The sequence below is a fragment of the Microplitis mediator genome, chromosome 6, assembly GCF_029852145.1.
Source record: "Microplitis mediator isolate UGA2020A chromosome 6, iyMicMedi2.1, whole genome shotgun sequence".
In the NCBI taxonomy this organism is placed as follows: Eukaryota; Metazoa; Arthropoda; class Insecta; order Hymenoptera; family Braconidae; genus Microplitis; species Microplitis mediator.
Genome location: NC_079974.1, coordinates 17065792 through 17084456, shown reverse-complemented (window position 1 = coordinate 17084456; position 18665 = coordinate 17065792). Strand labels below are relative to the sequence as shown.

The following is an 18665-nucleotide window of genomic DNA, read 5'->3' as shown; positions in this document are numbered from 1 at the left end:
TTTACATTTTAATAGTGGAATAAAAGTATCTTTGAACACATTTTAAAAATTAATTTTGTCACTGTGTCTTTTACAAATTATTTTATTTAAGTTTTTCAAGTGTCCAAAACTGGCTCTAAGGTGGCCAAAAACGGTACCTCTACCCTATATACACAGAAAAAAAGTATTTCATGGCACAAGAAAATTTTTCGCGTTACAAGAAGAAAAATTTTTAGAAAAATTACCCAAAATGTTTGGGTTTGATACTGTGAGGACATGTAGTAAATATATAAATTTCTCCCATGCACATTGTAAAATATGCTTCTCTATAGCATGCAAATGAAGTGCAATTTCTACTAACAACATACTAAAAATTTAGTTACTGGCTAGATGTTTTTACATTACTAAACTTTATGGATAATTTTTACTCAAAAATTCTCTGCGTATATGAATTGAAAACAAAATTTTTCTTGGTGTAAAAAACAATTTTTGGTGATATTGTTTTGTCCTAAGAAAAGTTTTGTTTTTAATTCATAATGCAAAGAATTTCTTGCGCCAGGAAATCCGTTTTTTTCTGTGTACAAATCATTCTCATGGTGTATCAGAATTATAAATAATTTTTTGGAACCGTTCCAATATTTTTTTGTCATCTAAACATTAAATCAATAACTTTTAATTCCATTTGACTTTGACACTAATCTAAATTTTAAGTACCAAGTTCACGGAGAAATTATTCTCGTTTGAATTTATGGGGTCTTAGTAAAGCCAGACCACGTTGACCACCTGCATAAATAAACACATGCTAAACTAGTATGGCCATAGTAAAATTGACAACGTTCATATCACAAATTACTGTAACCATTGTAAATTTCACTATAGTCATAATAATTTTAGCATGTTTTCATTCCAATTTCCGTCAGGCTGCAAACATGATCCGGTTTTCCTACACGGAGATAATTTTTGATAAAATTTACCCTACAATTTAGAGTAAGCCTGGGCCAAAAACAAAATAAATACGGAATAAATGAAAACTGATGCCCATTGTTTTATTATTTACTCTTTTTTATTCAAAAATTACTCGAAATTGGATTTTTTTATCCCATAATTGAACACTATCTTGAAACGGAAGAGTAATTATTCATCCAGGCCCAGTTTTACTTACAATTAACGAACAAAAATTATTAGATAATTCTCCACGTGTATGATACTATAGAATTTCAAAGGAGAATTTCTCCGTGTATATAATAGTCTAAATTCTTGTCTATGTAATTATTTATATTAGGAGATTAATCAAAATTATTAACTTTGATTTAAATTTATATTAAAGAGATCTATGAAAATAAAAACTTCGACTGGATATTTTAATAAAAATTAATAATATCAAAAGATTATTAATTTTAATCTTTGTACGCACATTAATTTATGTATCAATGATTTTTGTATAATCTACTGGTTTAAAAAAGAACAAACTTTTAAATACACAAAGCAAGTGCCGCCTCTGACAAGTACGCATGCTAGAAAATGATACTGGAAGTTTAAAAAAATGTATATATATATTTTTTGTTACTAAGCACTTATTATATTATCAAAAATTAAATCCATGCATAAAAGTTTATAAATATGCATGATACGAAAATTGATCGTGTATGGGTTGACCTTACCTTGAATTTCGAGATTTATCTTTAAAAAATAATAATAAAGAAAGAAACGTTATTTTTAAAAAATATTACTACAGACATAATTTAAAAGTTTGTACATTTTATTATAGTAACACTATACATAAAAAAAAGAAAGCATTTAAGAAATACTCCTAGCTATTATTATTGTCCTCGAATTTTTTTCTCAGCACACTGGCGCGACTGTCTTGTGATCTCGCTTGAGGTCTAAAGTTTCGCGATAAAACGTCGAGCGGTCCGATAGCAAGGGACAGATGAGGAAAGCGAGACGGCGAAGCGTCAAGATAGCCTTTGAGCAAGAGAAGAAAGCTTTTCAAGAGAGAAAAGATAAAGTCCCGATTATGATCCCTGGCTGGTTAAAGTCGAAGTTTTTTACGATAGATAAAGAGACCCCACCATGTGAATACCAGACTTTAGATAAACTTCCAGTCATGTCTCTTCATTTCAGTATCTTTTATTTCTTCGTATCTACTAAATTCCGAAAATTCCACTATTTTTTGACTCACCAGCATAATCTACAAAAAGACTAAAAAATATATATACTTATCAACGCTAATGGATTTTTCATCATCCTCATTACCGTAGTCTGAACGTCTATAGATTATTTCATCTCTCTTTCTCTTTATTCTTTTTCTCGCGGTTCAAATGCAAAGTCACGATCACCGGATATAATTTTTAACGTCTATCGTAAAGAGATTTAATATATTTTAAATCGAATTTAATTTATGAGTGTCGAGAGGGATGAAAAAGTGGTTAAGTAGAAGCTGAAGGGGTTATTTATTTGAATCATACTAAAAGGATCATCTTGTTATATTCATTGTACGTATATATATATATAAATATACAGTAATAAAAATACTATGATGGGTAAATATAGTTGATGTACGAGCCTCCGGCGTGTACACAATTTAAGTCTTAGACAATCCTTACTCTGATGTTAACTGATGTGTAGTCTGTAGAGTTGCTTTACTGTCGGAACGAATATAAATTTCTACCACGTGGAGACAATGAAGCTACACCTGATATGGGTTTATTAAAGATTAAAAATAAGAGTTTACCGTCATAAAATTAAACCTGAACAAACACAAGATTATTTCTTTATAATTCAATTTTATCTTATACTTTAAATATTTTGTTTTATACTTAAAGCTTATTTTTTATATCTATATATATTCAATTAATTATAAATTTTAATAAAATATTTTTATTAAGTGTCATCGTCATAATTTTTTAAAAACAATTCAAATAAAAACAAAAAATTTCAATTTTATTTTATTTCAAACTATAATTTTTCTATTGAAAAAATAAAAATTAATTCTAATAATAATAAATAAATATATTTTATATATACATGTGTGTGTGTATATATATATATAATAAAGGGTTATTGAGTAAATTTATTCGTCGACGGTATATATTTTTATCATTACGTCTACATTGAGACGTGAGGAGGATGTCGGACAGAAGCTCGCAGTGCCGGGCAATTATCGCTCTCACAGAAGCCTCACGCGCATACATTAAACTCTCTCGTTGGGTTCACTCATCATCCGCCCTCACCTCCTCTACTTCTTTCCTTGCCTCCCCTACCTCTTCTACCTCTTGGCTCTTGATTCTTCAGGACACGGCATGGACATACGAGATTTCGTATCTACTGGTTGGAGACACCTCTCGCTCACCTTCCACTTGGACTCGAATGTCGTTTGCTCACCAGATCCTTATCCAAAGCAGTCCACCTTTCCCTCTTTTACATCCCCATTTCTCTCTTACTCCAACATATACTCAAACTCTTACATTATCTACTTCTTTATATTCACTCACTCACTTGCTCACTCGTTCCTCAGAGAATTCAATGAATAATTATTCAACCACTCTCCCGATCTTAAAACACTCTTGCCAAGTTAATTAGCTCGAAAGTTGACCGGAAAACTTTTTATAATATCAATAGTATTGAATATAAATTTATAAAAAAAACTAAATGGGAACTTTTTTTTTTATTTCAATAAAAAGTATTGAGGCCTTTGTGCGTAAGGCAGATTAAATTTTACGAGTATCAAAATATTGATAGAACATAAAAAAAAAGATAAGTATTTATATGTAAAAGGGTAGATTGAAGGAATAAATAGAAGAGATGAGAAGAGAAGGATCGTTAGAGGAGAGTGGAGTAGAGGATAGTAGTAACGAGAGACTGGAGGCTGGTCGGATCAGATAGCAAAGCAGGACCAGGCTGGTGAGATTATCGTGATACGAGAATTTAATAACCTGCTAGGGGTAACGGGGGTAAAGACGCGTACGAGTTAAGGTAAAAGAGGGATAGGGGGAGGAGGGAAGTGCAATAATATCGGGAGATATCGATCTTTAATTAGGCACGCAGCACGGGAATGCGAGATTAGATCACTAGACGAGAGACCGAGTTTCAGAGGTTTGTTCCCCTCTCATTTATTTTATTTTTTTTTTCCTCAATTCTTTGTCTCTTTTACTATTTTTTTTATTTATCGTCTCCTTTCTTTCCTTAAATTTTTTATAAACTTTTTTTCCACTTCTCTTTGATACTCGTCGCGTTCTTTCATCCTAAATCCAATCAATCTCAAGCTCTACGCTCTAGTTTTAAATAAGATCAGTTGAGATAAATAATTTTATTGTTAATTTTAAATTACTAAACATAATAAATTATTTATCATAAATAAAACATTATATTATTATCATTTTAAATATTTAAATCTTTAACATAAATATTTTTAAAAATAAAACCATTGAAAATTAAAAAGTATACTAATTAAGGTGATTATTTTTAAAAATAATTATTAGGTTAAATTGTTGAAAGTTTTTGAGAAAGTTTTTTTTTTTAATTATCTTATCAAAACTAATTAAATATAATGCTCATCAAATTCATTTACTCAAAAATTTGATTATTTATTGAAATAAAAATAGAATATTTAAATAAACTAGTCGGTAAATTCATAATTAACCCTTACCTGTTCATAACTATTCCAAGACAGTAACAATGTTTTTGTTTATTTACATCTATCTATTTTGACTTAATTCAATATAAAAGTATATAACACATAAGACAGAAATTGTGTATACTTTAATGTTTTTGGAAAGGGGATACAATTATCCCTATATGCCTTAAGGTATACATTTTTCATAGAATTATAATAAAATACTTTACGCTTTTATTGCACAATAAACACAAACTATGGTAGAAAATACAATTTATTAAATGTATATATTTACGTACAATACTAAATAGTATGAAATTCTACAAAACAATTACGACCTCAAGTATAACATAAATTAACATTATATGAAGAGCATGTATTATTTGTGCGATTGTCTAGGCGACGTTTAGCACACTGTATTTTTTCTATTACCACACACGGAAAAAAAAGTGGTAATACTTCTCATCTTAACGAAGTAACTATTCCTATCTTTACATTTTAATGATTCTCGTTCTTTTATGTCAACTTTTCCTATCGGAGATGGTGAGCATTCTTATCCGAGATGATAATCTTTACTATCTCAGAAGGCAAAATTCAAAAATTTTTCAGACATAAGAAATATTACTATTTAGATGATAACTATTACTATCGGCAATAGTAAATATTACTATACAAGACACGAATAGTTAACATAAAAGCATGACAATGATTAATCACATACAGATAGTAATCATTCCCTATTGCAAGATGGTAATAGTTATCATTTTTTTTTCGGCGAGTAACTTGTACCACTACATGTGAAGATGTTCTGCAAAAACTTTAAAAAGCACTATAAAATTAAAAATTATAAATCTAAAAACGACTTTACTTAGCCAGTATATTATTGTAAATCGGAAAAATTATGCGGGGATAGATAGATAGATAGATAGATAGATAGATAGATAGATAGATAGATAGATAAAAATTTGTATTTGATCCTGGAGTTCTAAGCTCCTTCAGGACCATCAACAATACATAATGTTAATAATTTACAGGTACACATTTGATACAGTGTTCGCAATACAATTTGAAAGACCGATACTAATTAATAATACTAACATATTAAACCACAGGATTAATCGTAATTACATTGATTCCAAGAAGAAGTTAAAACAGGCTTGTTTAAAATTTTCGAAGTTGTCAATTCCTGTAATATCAGCCGGTAATTAATTCCAAATTTTTATGCCATGAATCAAGAAAGAGTTTTCATAAATAGCAGAATTACTTTTTGGTAAACGCAGATAGTCATGTCTGACATCGCATCTCCTTAACGCAATCCGCAGGGATAAGTGCGTGAAAGGGTTAAAAAATGAAGTTAATTAAAGAAAACATAAAATCGATTAGGTGGAGCAAATGTAGTACAAATAAAAAGTAATTACATTAAATGTTTAAATGAAGGGTAGTTATTAAGTTATATTTGTCTTATGAAAGTGAGTGAGAATAAGAAGAATGTTAAGATCTGGTTGAAAGCCTGTGTACATATACAGAGGATGGACTATCTCATGAGTGTCCCAACGGTGTCAACGGGCGTTATCTCTTAATGACTACCCCATCTCTTGGCTTAATCGACGACACGTATAAACCATCGTCTGCTTCTGCATATTCAATGTGCACTGGTGTCTACGCCTCCGTCGTTCTCGTCGTCGTCGTTGTCGTTGTCATCTCTATCTCCCTCTGTCTCTTATTCCCTTTTTCTCATTACTCACTACTCTGCTCTCATTCTTACCTTCTCTTAAACTCTCGTTTCCTTTATCTTTTTTACTTATTCTCTTACTTGTTTATTTAACTTCACACCAATCTTACCAGTGCACACCTTGCGCTAATAGATCGCGCGTGCGAGCATCCGCTAAACAGCTTAATAAAAATATAAAGACTCAACATGATTGAGAAATTAACTTGTTGCATATATTTATACACCAGTTTTTATCTATATATTTATATAAATAAATATATATTAAACAGGCTCAAAAAAATTTGAATCTTTTTTGCTCTCCCTTTTTATAAAAAAACTAGTGTATGGTAAAAACAAAAATTCTCACCAAGTTTTCGTTCAAAAATTTTGGAAATCTTCGAGATTTAAAAAAAGATCGAGTATTTATTTTTTTTTTATAATTTGTTTACTTGATCCTACTCAAAATATAAATTTTAAAAGAGCGCGTAAAAAATTTGAAATTTTTTAAATTCTTGAATGGCCTTTAAAAATTTATATTTTGAATTGAAATTTTCAGGAAACAATTTATTTTATACAGAATTTAGAATACCCCGAACATATATATTTATATATTTGTACATATCAAATTGATATTTAAAATGATATTTATTTATATATATAAAGAAATAAGTGTATATTAATTATGAAGTGATAATAAATTCCATAAGAATTAAAAGATGAAACTTAATAAATTCCTGTTGGTGACTAAGCGTCAGAAAGGACAAAATAAATGTACAAGATTGTCAAGATGAATGAGGAATGCAATTTTACATGGACTATTCAAATGACATCAATCCAAAGGTCTACTGAGGTTAATCCAATACATTTTATTCAAGGAAGTTCACATGTGCAATTTATATCTACACATATAAATAAATATATCTACACTCTTGCTCTGTTTTTTTTTTTTTACTTATTTATTTTTTTTTACCTTTACACGAATGTAAATAAGGCCATAAGCGTAGGGTTGGCATTAAATGAATCCTTCGAGCCGTACATCTGTCGAGGTCAAGATCAATTTGAACTCAAACTTCTTATTCTCGAATATATTTAATCAACACTGAGTAACTCAATTAACATTTATGTTGGTTTAAAGAATTTAATATCGCAACACAAGTCTTTAAAATATACAGTACGACCTCGTTATAAGACTATGCGTTATAAGACTCTTCCCCTCAATTTGTTAAAACTCGCTCGGAACGCTTCCCCCACAAAAAACTCAATAATAGTTTTGCGCCGAAACCTCGCTATAAGACTAACAACAATTATGACTAAAATCGAGATAAAATGTACAAATATAAAGATTTTAGATTAAATAATTTATTTTCATAAAGAATACTTAAAATTTCGTGGTATCACATAATTAATTAACAGAAAAAAACGATAAAATTCTGTTTATTTATGATTATATATAAAATAGATTCACTGCACAGAAAAAAAAATTCTCGACTGAAGATAAATATTCTTGATTCTAGAAAGTTTTTTTGGAAACCTAAATTTTCTCAGATAAAGTAGAAATCTTTTCCGACCAGGACGAATTTTTTTTTAACCAAGACAAATTCTTTTGGCTCAAGAAAATCTTGACTTGGTTCCCGAAAACGTGTCTTCAAAAATATTTCTTGACTGAAGATAACTTTTTTTTCTGTGTATATAATAGAGTAGAGTTGAACCGAATACACAAATAAAACGCAAAACGGTGATAGTCTTATAGCGAGGTTTGAGCGCAAACGCTGTTAAGCACAATAGTGGGAGTAGTCTTATAACGAGGTCCTACTGTACATTCAATAGTTTTTATTAAAATTACTTGTAAAAAATTTTTTAAATTTAATTTACAAATAATAATTGCAATTACACACTAAAGTGATCTAAATGGGTTCAATTATCGAAAGTTATCGTAGTTATTAACAAAATAAATTAATCATCAGTTATCTTAAAAAAAAATTTTAGTCTTATCACCAACAAAACAAATTATTTTTAAATCAACTCTAAAAAAAGTTTAATAGATAAAATAAACTAAAATGTTCTTAATTTTTATTTTTTTTTTTTTTTCGATAACTTTTAATGGAGAACCATCAATCGAAATTAATCTCCAAAGATTAAGATGATGATGATAAAACAAAATCTATTTTAGTGTACAGTGAAACCTATACTATTTAAGTAAATAAAAAAAAAAAGAACCTCTATTTAAATTCGGAAGAAAAAAAACTCAAAGCCTCAAGATCTGATCGTCTTTCAGGAACTGAAGCACCAGTAGCACCAGCAGTAGTATTAGTAGGGTATGGGTCGTGATATCGCGTGTTCCGAGAAGCAGCGATCACCTTGAAGACATTATTCATGAAGTTTCCACCTCCACTTGTTGTTCTTCTTTTTTCTCTTGTTCTTTTTCTTATTCATCAGGTACTTACTCTTAATCCAGCAGTCAACACAGCCGCATAGCATTCAATCGGCAATCTCGTTGCTCCGGAATGAAGACGTCGTCATCAGGCCTTGAATTAGAGACGACCGATGAACTAAAGATCCTCATGAGTTCTCTGGTGCTGTTAAGTCTGCCCGCAACGATGGTTAAAGCTGTGTTGTCGTCTGATATCTGAAAAATAAAATGATTCTTCAACTACACCACCAACGACAACTACAACAAACTTTATACTATTAAAAGATTAAACTATATATACATATATATTTAGAGAGAGTATTGTAAGATGAGGGAGGACAGAAGCTCGTTCTTGAGCTCTCACTTAGCAGCAACGGTGTCACGATCGTGGGACGGGACATTAGCATATCTTGAGCGCGTGTAGAGCACAAGCTCAACCACCGAACGATACGGAATAAAACAGAAACACAAGAAAAGAAGAGTAGAGTAACAGTGTACATGCCAGGACAACACAGGTCGTGCCACAAAGAGAGAGCATATATAACCATACACTGAAAAACTTATTTGCCCCGTTAACGTCGCGTGTTGGCCCACGTCACGATCAGGATCCTATTTACATAGTGCAGATCAACCTGGTCCACTCTAAACTCACCACATCGTCTAAAATTGTCATTACATCAGTTGTTATAAATTCACACACAATTCGTTTTTCATGTAATCAAGTCATTACTATTATCTTGTGAGGTAAAAGCCCCTATACCCGCTCACTTTTCATCGCAGTGAAACCATATTTTTTTTTTTTAGTTATTTTTTGTAGTTTTAAGTATTAGAATAAAATTTAAGCTTGAAGAATAATGTTGATAATTAATTATTATTAATTTTTTAAATAAGATCCTTGAGTTCCCTCTGCGATATCACTCATTATATTATTATCAATTGGCACAATTTCATTAGAAGAAGATACATCATAAGAAACATTATCTTGTGATGTATCACTTGTACGTGGCTGATGTACATCATCGCTATCATCTTTCAGCAAATTATCATCAGATATTAATGACGGTGTTGTAAAATTTTCAAGATTTTCAGTGTTTAAAATAATTGGTACACCAAATTCAGTATCTGCTGTCAGATAACTTGAATTTTCTTGATCCATGCTATAAGTAATAAATAATTCATATATTTATGATAACAAATAAGGTAAAAGCCCCTATACCCGCTCACTTTTCATTGCAGTGAGATTAAATCACTCAATATAAATGATTAAATAAAATGAAAAACCATATTTTTTTTTTATAGTTACTTTTTGTAGTTTGAAGTATTAGAATAAAATTTAAGTTTGAAGAATAATGTTGATAATTAATTATTATTAATTTTTTAAATAAGGTCCTTGAGTGTACCCATAGTCGCTCACAAAAGTTGTGATGTCCCATTACTCGACCAACACATGGCCCTACAGTCGCTCAAAGACAATGTCAATTAAACTATGATAAGTTTATTGATTTGGAAAATAATTTATAAATTATATTACTTTATTCTCTCATAATATAAAATTTCATGAATTTTAAAAATATATTTAATAAGATATAGTTATAACAATTCTTAAAAAATTTGTCGTAGCCTAAATTTAATCTAACGAATAAACGTTAAAGTAAAAATGCCCGGCTGAGCGCGATTTTGAAAACACTCACTTAATTTAAATTTATAATCTATTATAAAATAATTTGATACATCATATTTTAATATATTTAGATTCACAAATAGTTATTTATCAAGAATAATTTTTTTAGTTGAAATTTGTGTTTATAAAAATTATAAAAAACGCATTGAACAGTTAAAGTGAGCGACTAATGGTACTGAGCGGGTATAGGGGCTTTTCCTTACCATCACAATAAATCAGTATTTTATTGAACTTGGTGAGATTTTTAATTTTGAATAAATAAAAGGATTTATGTAGAGTCTATAGAGTGTTTAATAAAGTAGCCTACCTATATATACATGTAAAATATAAAGAAAGGGAGGAATAAAAATCGTCGGGATACGGTGGTATCGGTTCCAAGAAAGGCTTATCAGCGTTGGATATGTTAATGGCGACCATGTCGTCCCCTCGCCGCTCCCAACTGCCCCTGAGTCTGGGCTTGAGATATATTACTGGTGCCCTGGGTTGCTGTCGAGGTAGAGGGTGTATAGTACCATAGTTAAATGTGTATGCTCGTGTATAATCAAACTTAGATGAGAATGGGTGAGTGATAAAAATTTGTGTAAGAAAGACTTATAAGAAAGTAAAAGCAAATATAAAACACAAGTTAAGTGGAAACTAAATAAACCTTTCTCTTCCTCTTTGTCTTAATTCTCATGATACCCTCTTTCTCTTTCTCTGTACTATGTCGTACTCTGGTACATACATTTTATACACTTGGATATATATGTATGACTGTATGTATATAGTTTGAGATCAGTTGCATGCACGTGCAATTAAGAATGGCCGTCGGCCCTGAAGAGTGAGATGGAGGCTGCCAGCACTCCCGGCAGATCCATCGATGACTGCTTATTTACAGAGCCGAGAACACGGCCTGGTGCCACGTGAGATGTTAACCAAGGATAGTCTATATACACTACACTAGTGTACGGTGTAGTTGTAGTCTTCAGTGCTGCAGAAGCACCGGAGAGACGAATCAAGAGAGTAAGATAAAGAAAGAGAAAGAGAAAGAGAAAAAAAGAGAGAAAGAGAGTTGAGGATGCAAAGAAAACTTGACTTGGCAATCGGTCCGTGGATCTTATTCCTCTGGGACCTCGCCCGAGGAGGCAATTAAAGTATCCGGGTAATTCGACCGCGGACGAGATCAGGAGTTACACTCAACAACGTGTCATACGTCCGTTTATATTTTTTGACTACTTAATTTTTCGTTTCATCTAATTCCATGACATATTATCTTTTATTACTCATAAATACCTACTAGTATATAATAATTATATATCTCTTGGATTTTGATTTTATTAAACTTTTTGATATTGAGACTTTGAAAGTTTGCGCGTGCGTAGAACAACTGGGGACAATTAGAGGGGATGCTGCTTCGGTAGACAAGTTTGTATTAGGGTACTTGCTGGCATTCAGCATTTGTACATCAGCTATCGTACGTTCAACATATTAAAAAAATTTTTATTTCTATACATATTGATATAATTACTATATATAACGATAATTATTATGGTGGTTTCACTTAAAATTGCAGAACACGATTTACGATGGAAATTTATGATTAAACGTAAAATTTAAATATATTTTTTTGACTATTGATTTTTATAATTAAGTAATAAATAATTTTTTTTTTAATTCCAGGGGAAGATGAAGAGTGGAGTGACTCAGAGAAGACCCCGTCGGTGAGCAGTGGAGTTGATGGCGGTGGATCAACAGTATCAAGCCCAACACCACCGCATCCCGATGAAGATACAAGTCTTCCACCTCCCCCAAGACTGAATCAAACTCCAGTGATCTTAAGTAATTCATCGATTGAAGATTTTCGTTTACGTCTCAATATACTGTCTGATGACGCACGAAAACGACTGAGTAGTCTTGCAGATGATTATGAATTATCAAAAGCATTGAGACAAAGAGCTAAAAGACAGGACTCTAGTCCAAATGCATCGAGAATCGACAACGATGACGGTACTTCATCGCCAAAAGAGACTGAATCAAGTAGATCTACTGGATCACTGTGTAAACGTGATAGCCGTCGTGATTCTGATGAATCACGTCGTTCTGATACAAGTTCAGATCATCCGAAGAAAATACGTTTGGATGAAGATACTCCGCCTAGACTACGACTTAACGCTAGTCTAGCTACGGATCCAGCATTAAGACCCGCAACTGTTGCTGCTCTTACATTAAAACCTGACGGTCTATCACCGCCAAATTCAGCATCATCATTACCAGCGGGTCTACAAAATGCATTAGCATCTGGACGATTATTTGTGATACCATCTGACGGCAAAGAATCAATGACCGTCGATCCGACACGACCAATTCCACTTTATTGCCCACCATGTGGCATAAGATTTTCATCAGCCAGTACCCTAGAAGCTCATCGTACTTTTTATTGTGCTCATAGACCGCGAGCAGAAGAGGACAACGTTAATGACGATGATGAAGATAAATCTAGTAAATACGACGTACGTAAAGCATACGCATGTCCACACTGTTCATACAGCGCTGACAAAAAAGTGTCGCTAAATCGTCATATGCGAATGCACGCAGCATCACCAGCAGCACCACCACCATCTATACCCCCAATACCACCTGCATCGACGACTCCGGTGTCAGTTACCAGCAGTAATAACACTCCAACTAACGGTCTTATTAATGAAGAAACAGAACGTTATTGTCGTAACTGCGATATAAGATTCAATTCACTCAAGACTTATCGTGCCCACAAAACTCACTATTGCAGTACACGGCACGTGGTAAAAGATCCACCGACTCCAGCTTCAGCTGCTAAAGCATCACCACCAACAAGTTCAAGTCCCGGTGATTCTCCACCACCTCAACCATGTCTTGCTCTACCAACAAATCCAATTTTAATAGTACCCTGTTCATTATTTCGTGGTGCCAGTGTTCTTGCAGCACCTTCACTTCCAGCTCCAGATACAGCGTGCTTCCTCTTACCCAATGGTTCACTTCAACCAATGACACGTGGTCTAACGACTGCTCAACACTCAACAATCGAACAGTCACAAGTTCTCAGGGTAGCAAATAAACCTGTAACTCCGGCTGTTGTTACTATACCCTCAGGTCGAAGTTCACCATCATCAGCATCAACTCCTCTTGATTTGAGTATCAGACGATCTCCGGTATTACATCAAGATGAAAAAGAAAATCGAGTATCACCAGCACCTTCATCATTACCACCATCAAGTACTAGTCCACGGTCACGAGGTAGTGCAAGTCCACGTACGAGATCTCTACCGGCTATTCAAACTCCTGGTTCTGCAACAGCAACACCAACAGTACCCCCTACGGAATTGGCACTTAGACTTGCTGAATTACCACCACCTCCGGTACCTGGGGTACTAGTTAAACAAGGTGTTTCAAGGTGTAAAGAGTGCAATATTGTTTTTTGTCGTCATGAAAATTTTGTAGCTCATAAAAAACATTATTGTCAAGCGAGAGAAAATACTGTTAGCAGTCCACCACCTTCTGATACACCATCGCCACCATTAGTTCAGTTGATCTGTGCGGCTTGTGGGATCAAATTCGCTTCAATGGATAATCTCGTCGCTCATCAAGCTTTCTACTGTCCCAAAAAACCCGAGTCTCAGGAGCATCATACGCGCTGTCCTAAATGCAAGGTTCGTAATAATAAATTTACAGTTATGTGTAGAAAAGCGACTCCACACATTTTTCAAAGTTCCAAGTGCTTACAATATAAATTTCTATAATTAGACTTTTTCCACGTGCTTATTCATGGCACATAAATACACAGAAAAAAAGGATTTCTTGGCGCAAAAAATTTTCATTTGTCCCAAGAAATTTTTCGTATTATAAATTGGAAACGAAAAATTTCTTAGGGCGGGAAAAAATTTTCTTGGAGTAAAAAGAAACTTTTTTGAGGTGAGAAAAAAATTCTTGCGCCAAGAAATTATTTCTAATCCTTTTTTTCTGTGTATTTTCGTCATAATTTTATCAACTCAACTAAATCTTGCACTCAAAGTGTTAAAAATTTATGAAAATAATAATAAATTTTACGAATTTTCCAAAACAAATTTTTCAAATATATAATATATATTTTTTCAAATAATAATATATATATATAATAATAATAATTTTATTTAAAGTCGTAAAATAGACGGTGGAGTTAAAGTAAATCTAAGAGTTACAGTATAAATTGTAACTCTTAAGTATGGGAAAATTGTCATATTTCTGTTATTTCATTAAGAATATGGTCTCCAACAGCTAATCAAGCAAATAGATGCAAGTATTTAGGAAAGTATCCGCCGCCCTTTGCTAGTATGCATCGTGTCGAAGCTCACAATAGAGTTTTAGCTCCGTTCGTACTAATATAGGTGTAGTCTAAGGCAAGAGTACGCTAATAGAGTCTTATTGACGAGTCCATTGGGTTAAAAATGAATGTACCTGAAAATCGGAACGTTTTCCGCGGAACGAAAATGAGAAAAAAAAATGAAAAGTAAAAAATTTACTGGATCTAGATTTCAGAAATGTTTCGCACGTCACCCGAAAATGACAGACCACTCCGAACTTCCCCTAAATTCGTCTTTAGACACAAATTTCATGAATTATTTTCATTTTTGTTGCGTGAAAAACGTTCCGATCTTCAAGTACATAAAAATTAACACATGGACAAAATAAGTCGATTATGACAAATAGTACGTGTTGACTCGGAACTTTGAAACAACAATCACAATAATGAAATTAAGCATATTTTATACTTGATACATGAAACTATGAAGTATTGATGCTTACATAAAGGGCGATTCATAAAATACCTTCGCACTTATGGGACTGGAGGGGTCTCGCTTACTGCGACAAGGAAGGTCGGGGGGTCTAAGGAAACGTGACGTTCGCGCAGCTCATCAAACAATTTTGCAAATTTTTTTCTCGGTTTTTTAAAATTTCATTTTTTTGTTACGATAGAAAGTCATTAATTTCATATTTGTAAATATATAAATATTTCTACGTATATATATGTCATAATGGGGGGAGAGGGTATCATTTGTGACGGGGAAGGGGGTCTAAAAAGGTAAAATTTTGCGTTATGTATTTTATGAACGTCCCCTAAGACCTAATTAAGCAAATTTACTTTCAATCCACCGATATATACTTGCTGGTGTAAACAGTTTCCAAGTAATATGTATAAAATTAGATTTTTGCTTAGTATAAATAAGTGGAGCCGCGATTCTAAACAATTACCAAATTTGCTCATATTAGATTATTTATTAATAAATAAAAATAAATTAATTTATTATTAGGTGATGATTGAAACTGGTGCCACGCACACATGCTCAATACAAGCAGGTGGTTGGAGATGTCCAGTTTGTGGTGCAGTAAGTCCTACTGCAGGTGCCGCCCAACGTCATATGGATGCCCATCAAGGTGTTAAAGCATTTCGTTGCACTATTTGCCGATACAAGGGTAACACTCTACGGGGTATGAGAACGCACATTAGAATGCATTTTGAAAAACGTGGAACTGATCTACAGGTTTGTTATCTTTTATTTATGATTTATTTGAATTCTTTATTAGTTTAATCAGATTATGTATTATATAATCATGATTTATTGTAGGAAGAAAATTACATAACTTGTGTGCTGGATGACGATGTAACATCAGTAGCAACACCCGAGCCAGCACCTGCAACAACTCCGGAAGAAATTCCAGCAGAGATTCACGTAAATGGTAAAACTGAAACGCGAAAAAGTCCTCAGCCACCGCAGCCACCTCCACCACCAGCAGCTCCGGTACCTCCGCTAGCACAGTCACCGGTCGCAGCAATATCGCCAGTAGCAGCACCAGCTCCAGTAGTAACAGTACCAACAAATAAAGTGAAACAAGAACGTGAAGATACACCACCACCCGAGGAAACCCTTGACCCAGCGAAAACAAACACGAACTCACGGTACTGCCGCTCTTGCGATATAAGCTTCAACTACTTGAGCACTTTTATTGCCCATAAGAAATTTTACTGCTCGAGTCATGCCGGTGAAGCGAGTAATAACAATAATAATAACAGCAATAATAATAATAATAATAACTCAAATAGCCATACGACAAGCCCTCCAGCCGGCAGAACTGAAGCTTCCCTCCTCTAGATTTTACAACAATTACCAATAAAAAAAATAAAAAAAACATTCATTAAATAGTTAAATAAATTCTCTTTCATTTTTTAAGTCTGTTGAGATCCAACAGGTGATCAGCAGTTACAGGACTGTTAATTGTTGCCAGTTTTAAATATTAATGATGACATATATGTACACTTTAGTTTAAATATTTTGTGTGATTATTTTTTCTTCATTTCTTTAAAATTGTACAATTTTTTTTTATTTTTTTTCATAATTTAATCGTCAATCCAGGGAATTGCTCGTACTTATTAAATCAATAAAAACAGTGATGTAAATAAAAATATAATATAGAAGTGAAGAAAAATGATAAATAATTAATTAATCTATTAAAGAATAATTGATAATATAATTTTGTGTGATTGTATGATTGTTCAGTTAATGAATGATTTAAATCGTCATGTATATAAATTTAAAAATTGTAACTAAATGATAACTCGGTGACAAATTTTAAACACGTTTAGGTCAACTTGCTGAGCGTTACTAAAGTTGATGAATTAATTTTTTTTCCTCAGATTAAATTTGTCACGAGTGATATAAAAATTTAGCTGGTCTTGACATTTGCTTGACAGACCAACAAAAAAAAAATGAAAATTAAATATTAATAATAATAATAATTGGAATTTTGACAGCCCGACGGGTGTGCAATCTCATGACTCTTTGAATAATCTCGTAGATTGTAGTTATCTGAATAGAAAAACCCTTTTAAATATAATTATTTGATGATAAATAATAAAAATAAAAAGGTGAAAGATAATAATAATAATAATAAAATTGATAATGGAGTGAGTGTAAGATGTTGTACAGTAGAAAAGTAGACAATTACTTATAACACGTACGATTTAGTTAATGAATGATACCAATCTCAGCTTGTGAATCTGTTAAATTACGTTGCAATATAACATTTAATATATATATAAACATATATATATGTACTATTAATTATTATTATTATTATATAAATATATAAATAAATATAAATATATGAATATTAATGAAAAATTAATAGTTAACGCGCCCGTTGATAGTGCGCTCGCGATAACGTTACGTTTATATTGATAATAAAACTCATGATATTTAATTAATTATAATTTTTTATAATCTGTGATTTGACTTGTACTATCAAAATTATAATTGTATATAAAAAAATTTTTTTTTAATTGTAGCAATAAATTTAAATTAGTTTTTCAGCGATTTATTATTTTTTTTAGAGTTTAATAAATAATATTTTGATAAATAATGTTTAGATGAATCTGATATTTAAAGTGATAAGAATTTAAAATAAGTTAATTTTATATAAATTATAAAATTATTTTTGTTAATATTAAATTTAAACGATGATATGGTAAAGAAAATTTAAAAAATACTCATGGGTATTTATTATCAACATAAATGTTAATAATTCTGTTGCGAATAATCAAAATAAAATGACCGCGTATTATAAAATAAATAAAAATCTTCCTTTCGAGATGCGCGGTTCTCCGAGGCGGGTGCACACAATTGTATAAATTAGAATTTAAGGCCAGTGTTACATGTATACGCAGTGTACTCATATCTTACGATAAAATTTAAAAAACATTTAAAAGAAAATTTTAAAATAAAATGAAATATTATAGCGCAATAAATTAATTACGATGAGTTTTATCGGTACAAAACGTTGGACAATTTTATCACAATAATTGTAATCTTGAACTAATATAAAAAATATTAAAAAAATTTTAATTACAATATCAATATGCGCTAGTTTTATTTATTAACTCAAACATACTTTGCATTTTGCTGTTAAACCTTTTTTTTTTTTTATATACAGTCGACTCTTTATTTGGCCACTGAAAATATCCGTTCCCTTAATTTCAACGTTTATTCGTTCTCCCACCAATGGACATTAATTTTTCAATACCCTCTGCATATGTCCGCAAAAAATATTTTGACTCGCTCTCTTCAAGTGTCCGCATATAAATTTGATTAATTAAAAAAATTAATATATAATTAACAAAATTAAAAAAATTCATAGAACTTAATTGTATGTCTATGCGATAGAGAGTAATTAAATTTCAAACAAAAACGACAATTTTTAGAAACAAATCAAAGTTTGAGCT

The 18665-nt window shown here is 31.8% G+C and overlaps 1 protein-coding gene across 3 annotated transcripts in view; it reads left to right on the top strand.

Annotated features, from left to right (window-relative positions):
- LOC130669361 (zinc finger protein ush) overlaps nucleotides 1–18368 on the top strand; it is a 105936-nt gene extending 87568 nt beyond the window's left edge. Inside the window, exons 1-4 of one of the 3 annotated variants that reach the window (XM_057472199.1) lie at nucleotides 11909–11981; nucleotides 12056–14061; nucleotides 15700–15930; nucleotides 16015–18368. In XM_057472199.1, the coding sequence (XP_057328182.1) occupies nucleotides 11924–11981; nucleotides 12056–14061; nucleotides 15700–15930; nucleotides 16015–16539 (2820 nt within the window). In that variant the 5' untranslated portion in view covers nucleotides 11909–11923 and the 3' untranslated portion in view covers nucleotides 16540–18368. Of the gene's footprint in view, nucleotides 1–11908; nucleotides 11982–12055; nucleotides 14062–15699; nucleotides 15931–16014 lie in introns of those variants that run through there. The other 2 variants (XM_057472200.1, XM_057472201.1) reach the window with 2 other exon arrangements.
- The last annotated feature ends 297 nt before the right edge of the window (nucleotides 18369–18665 follow it).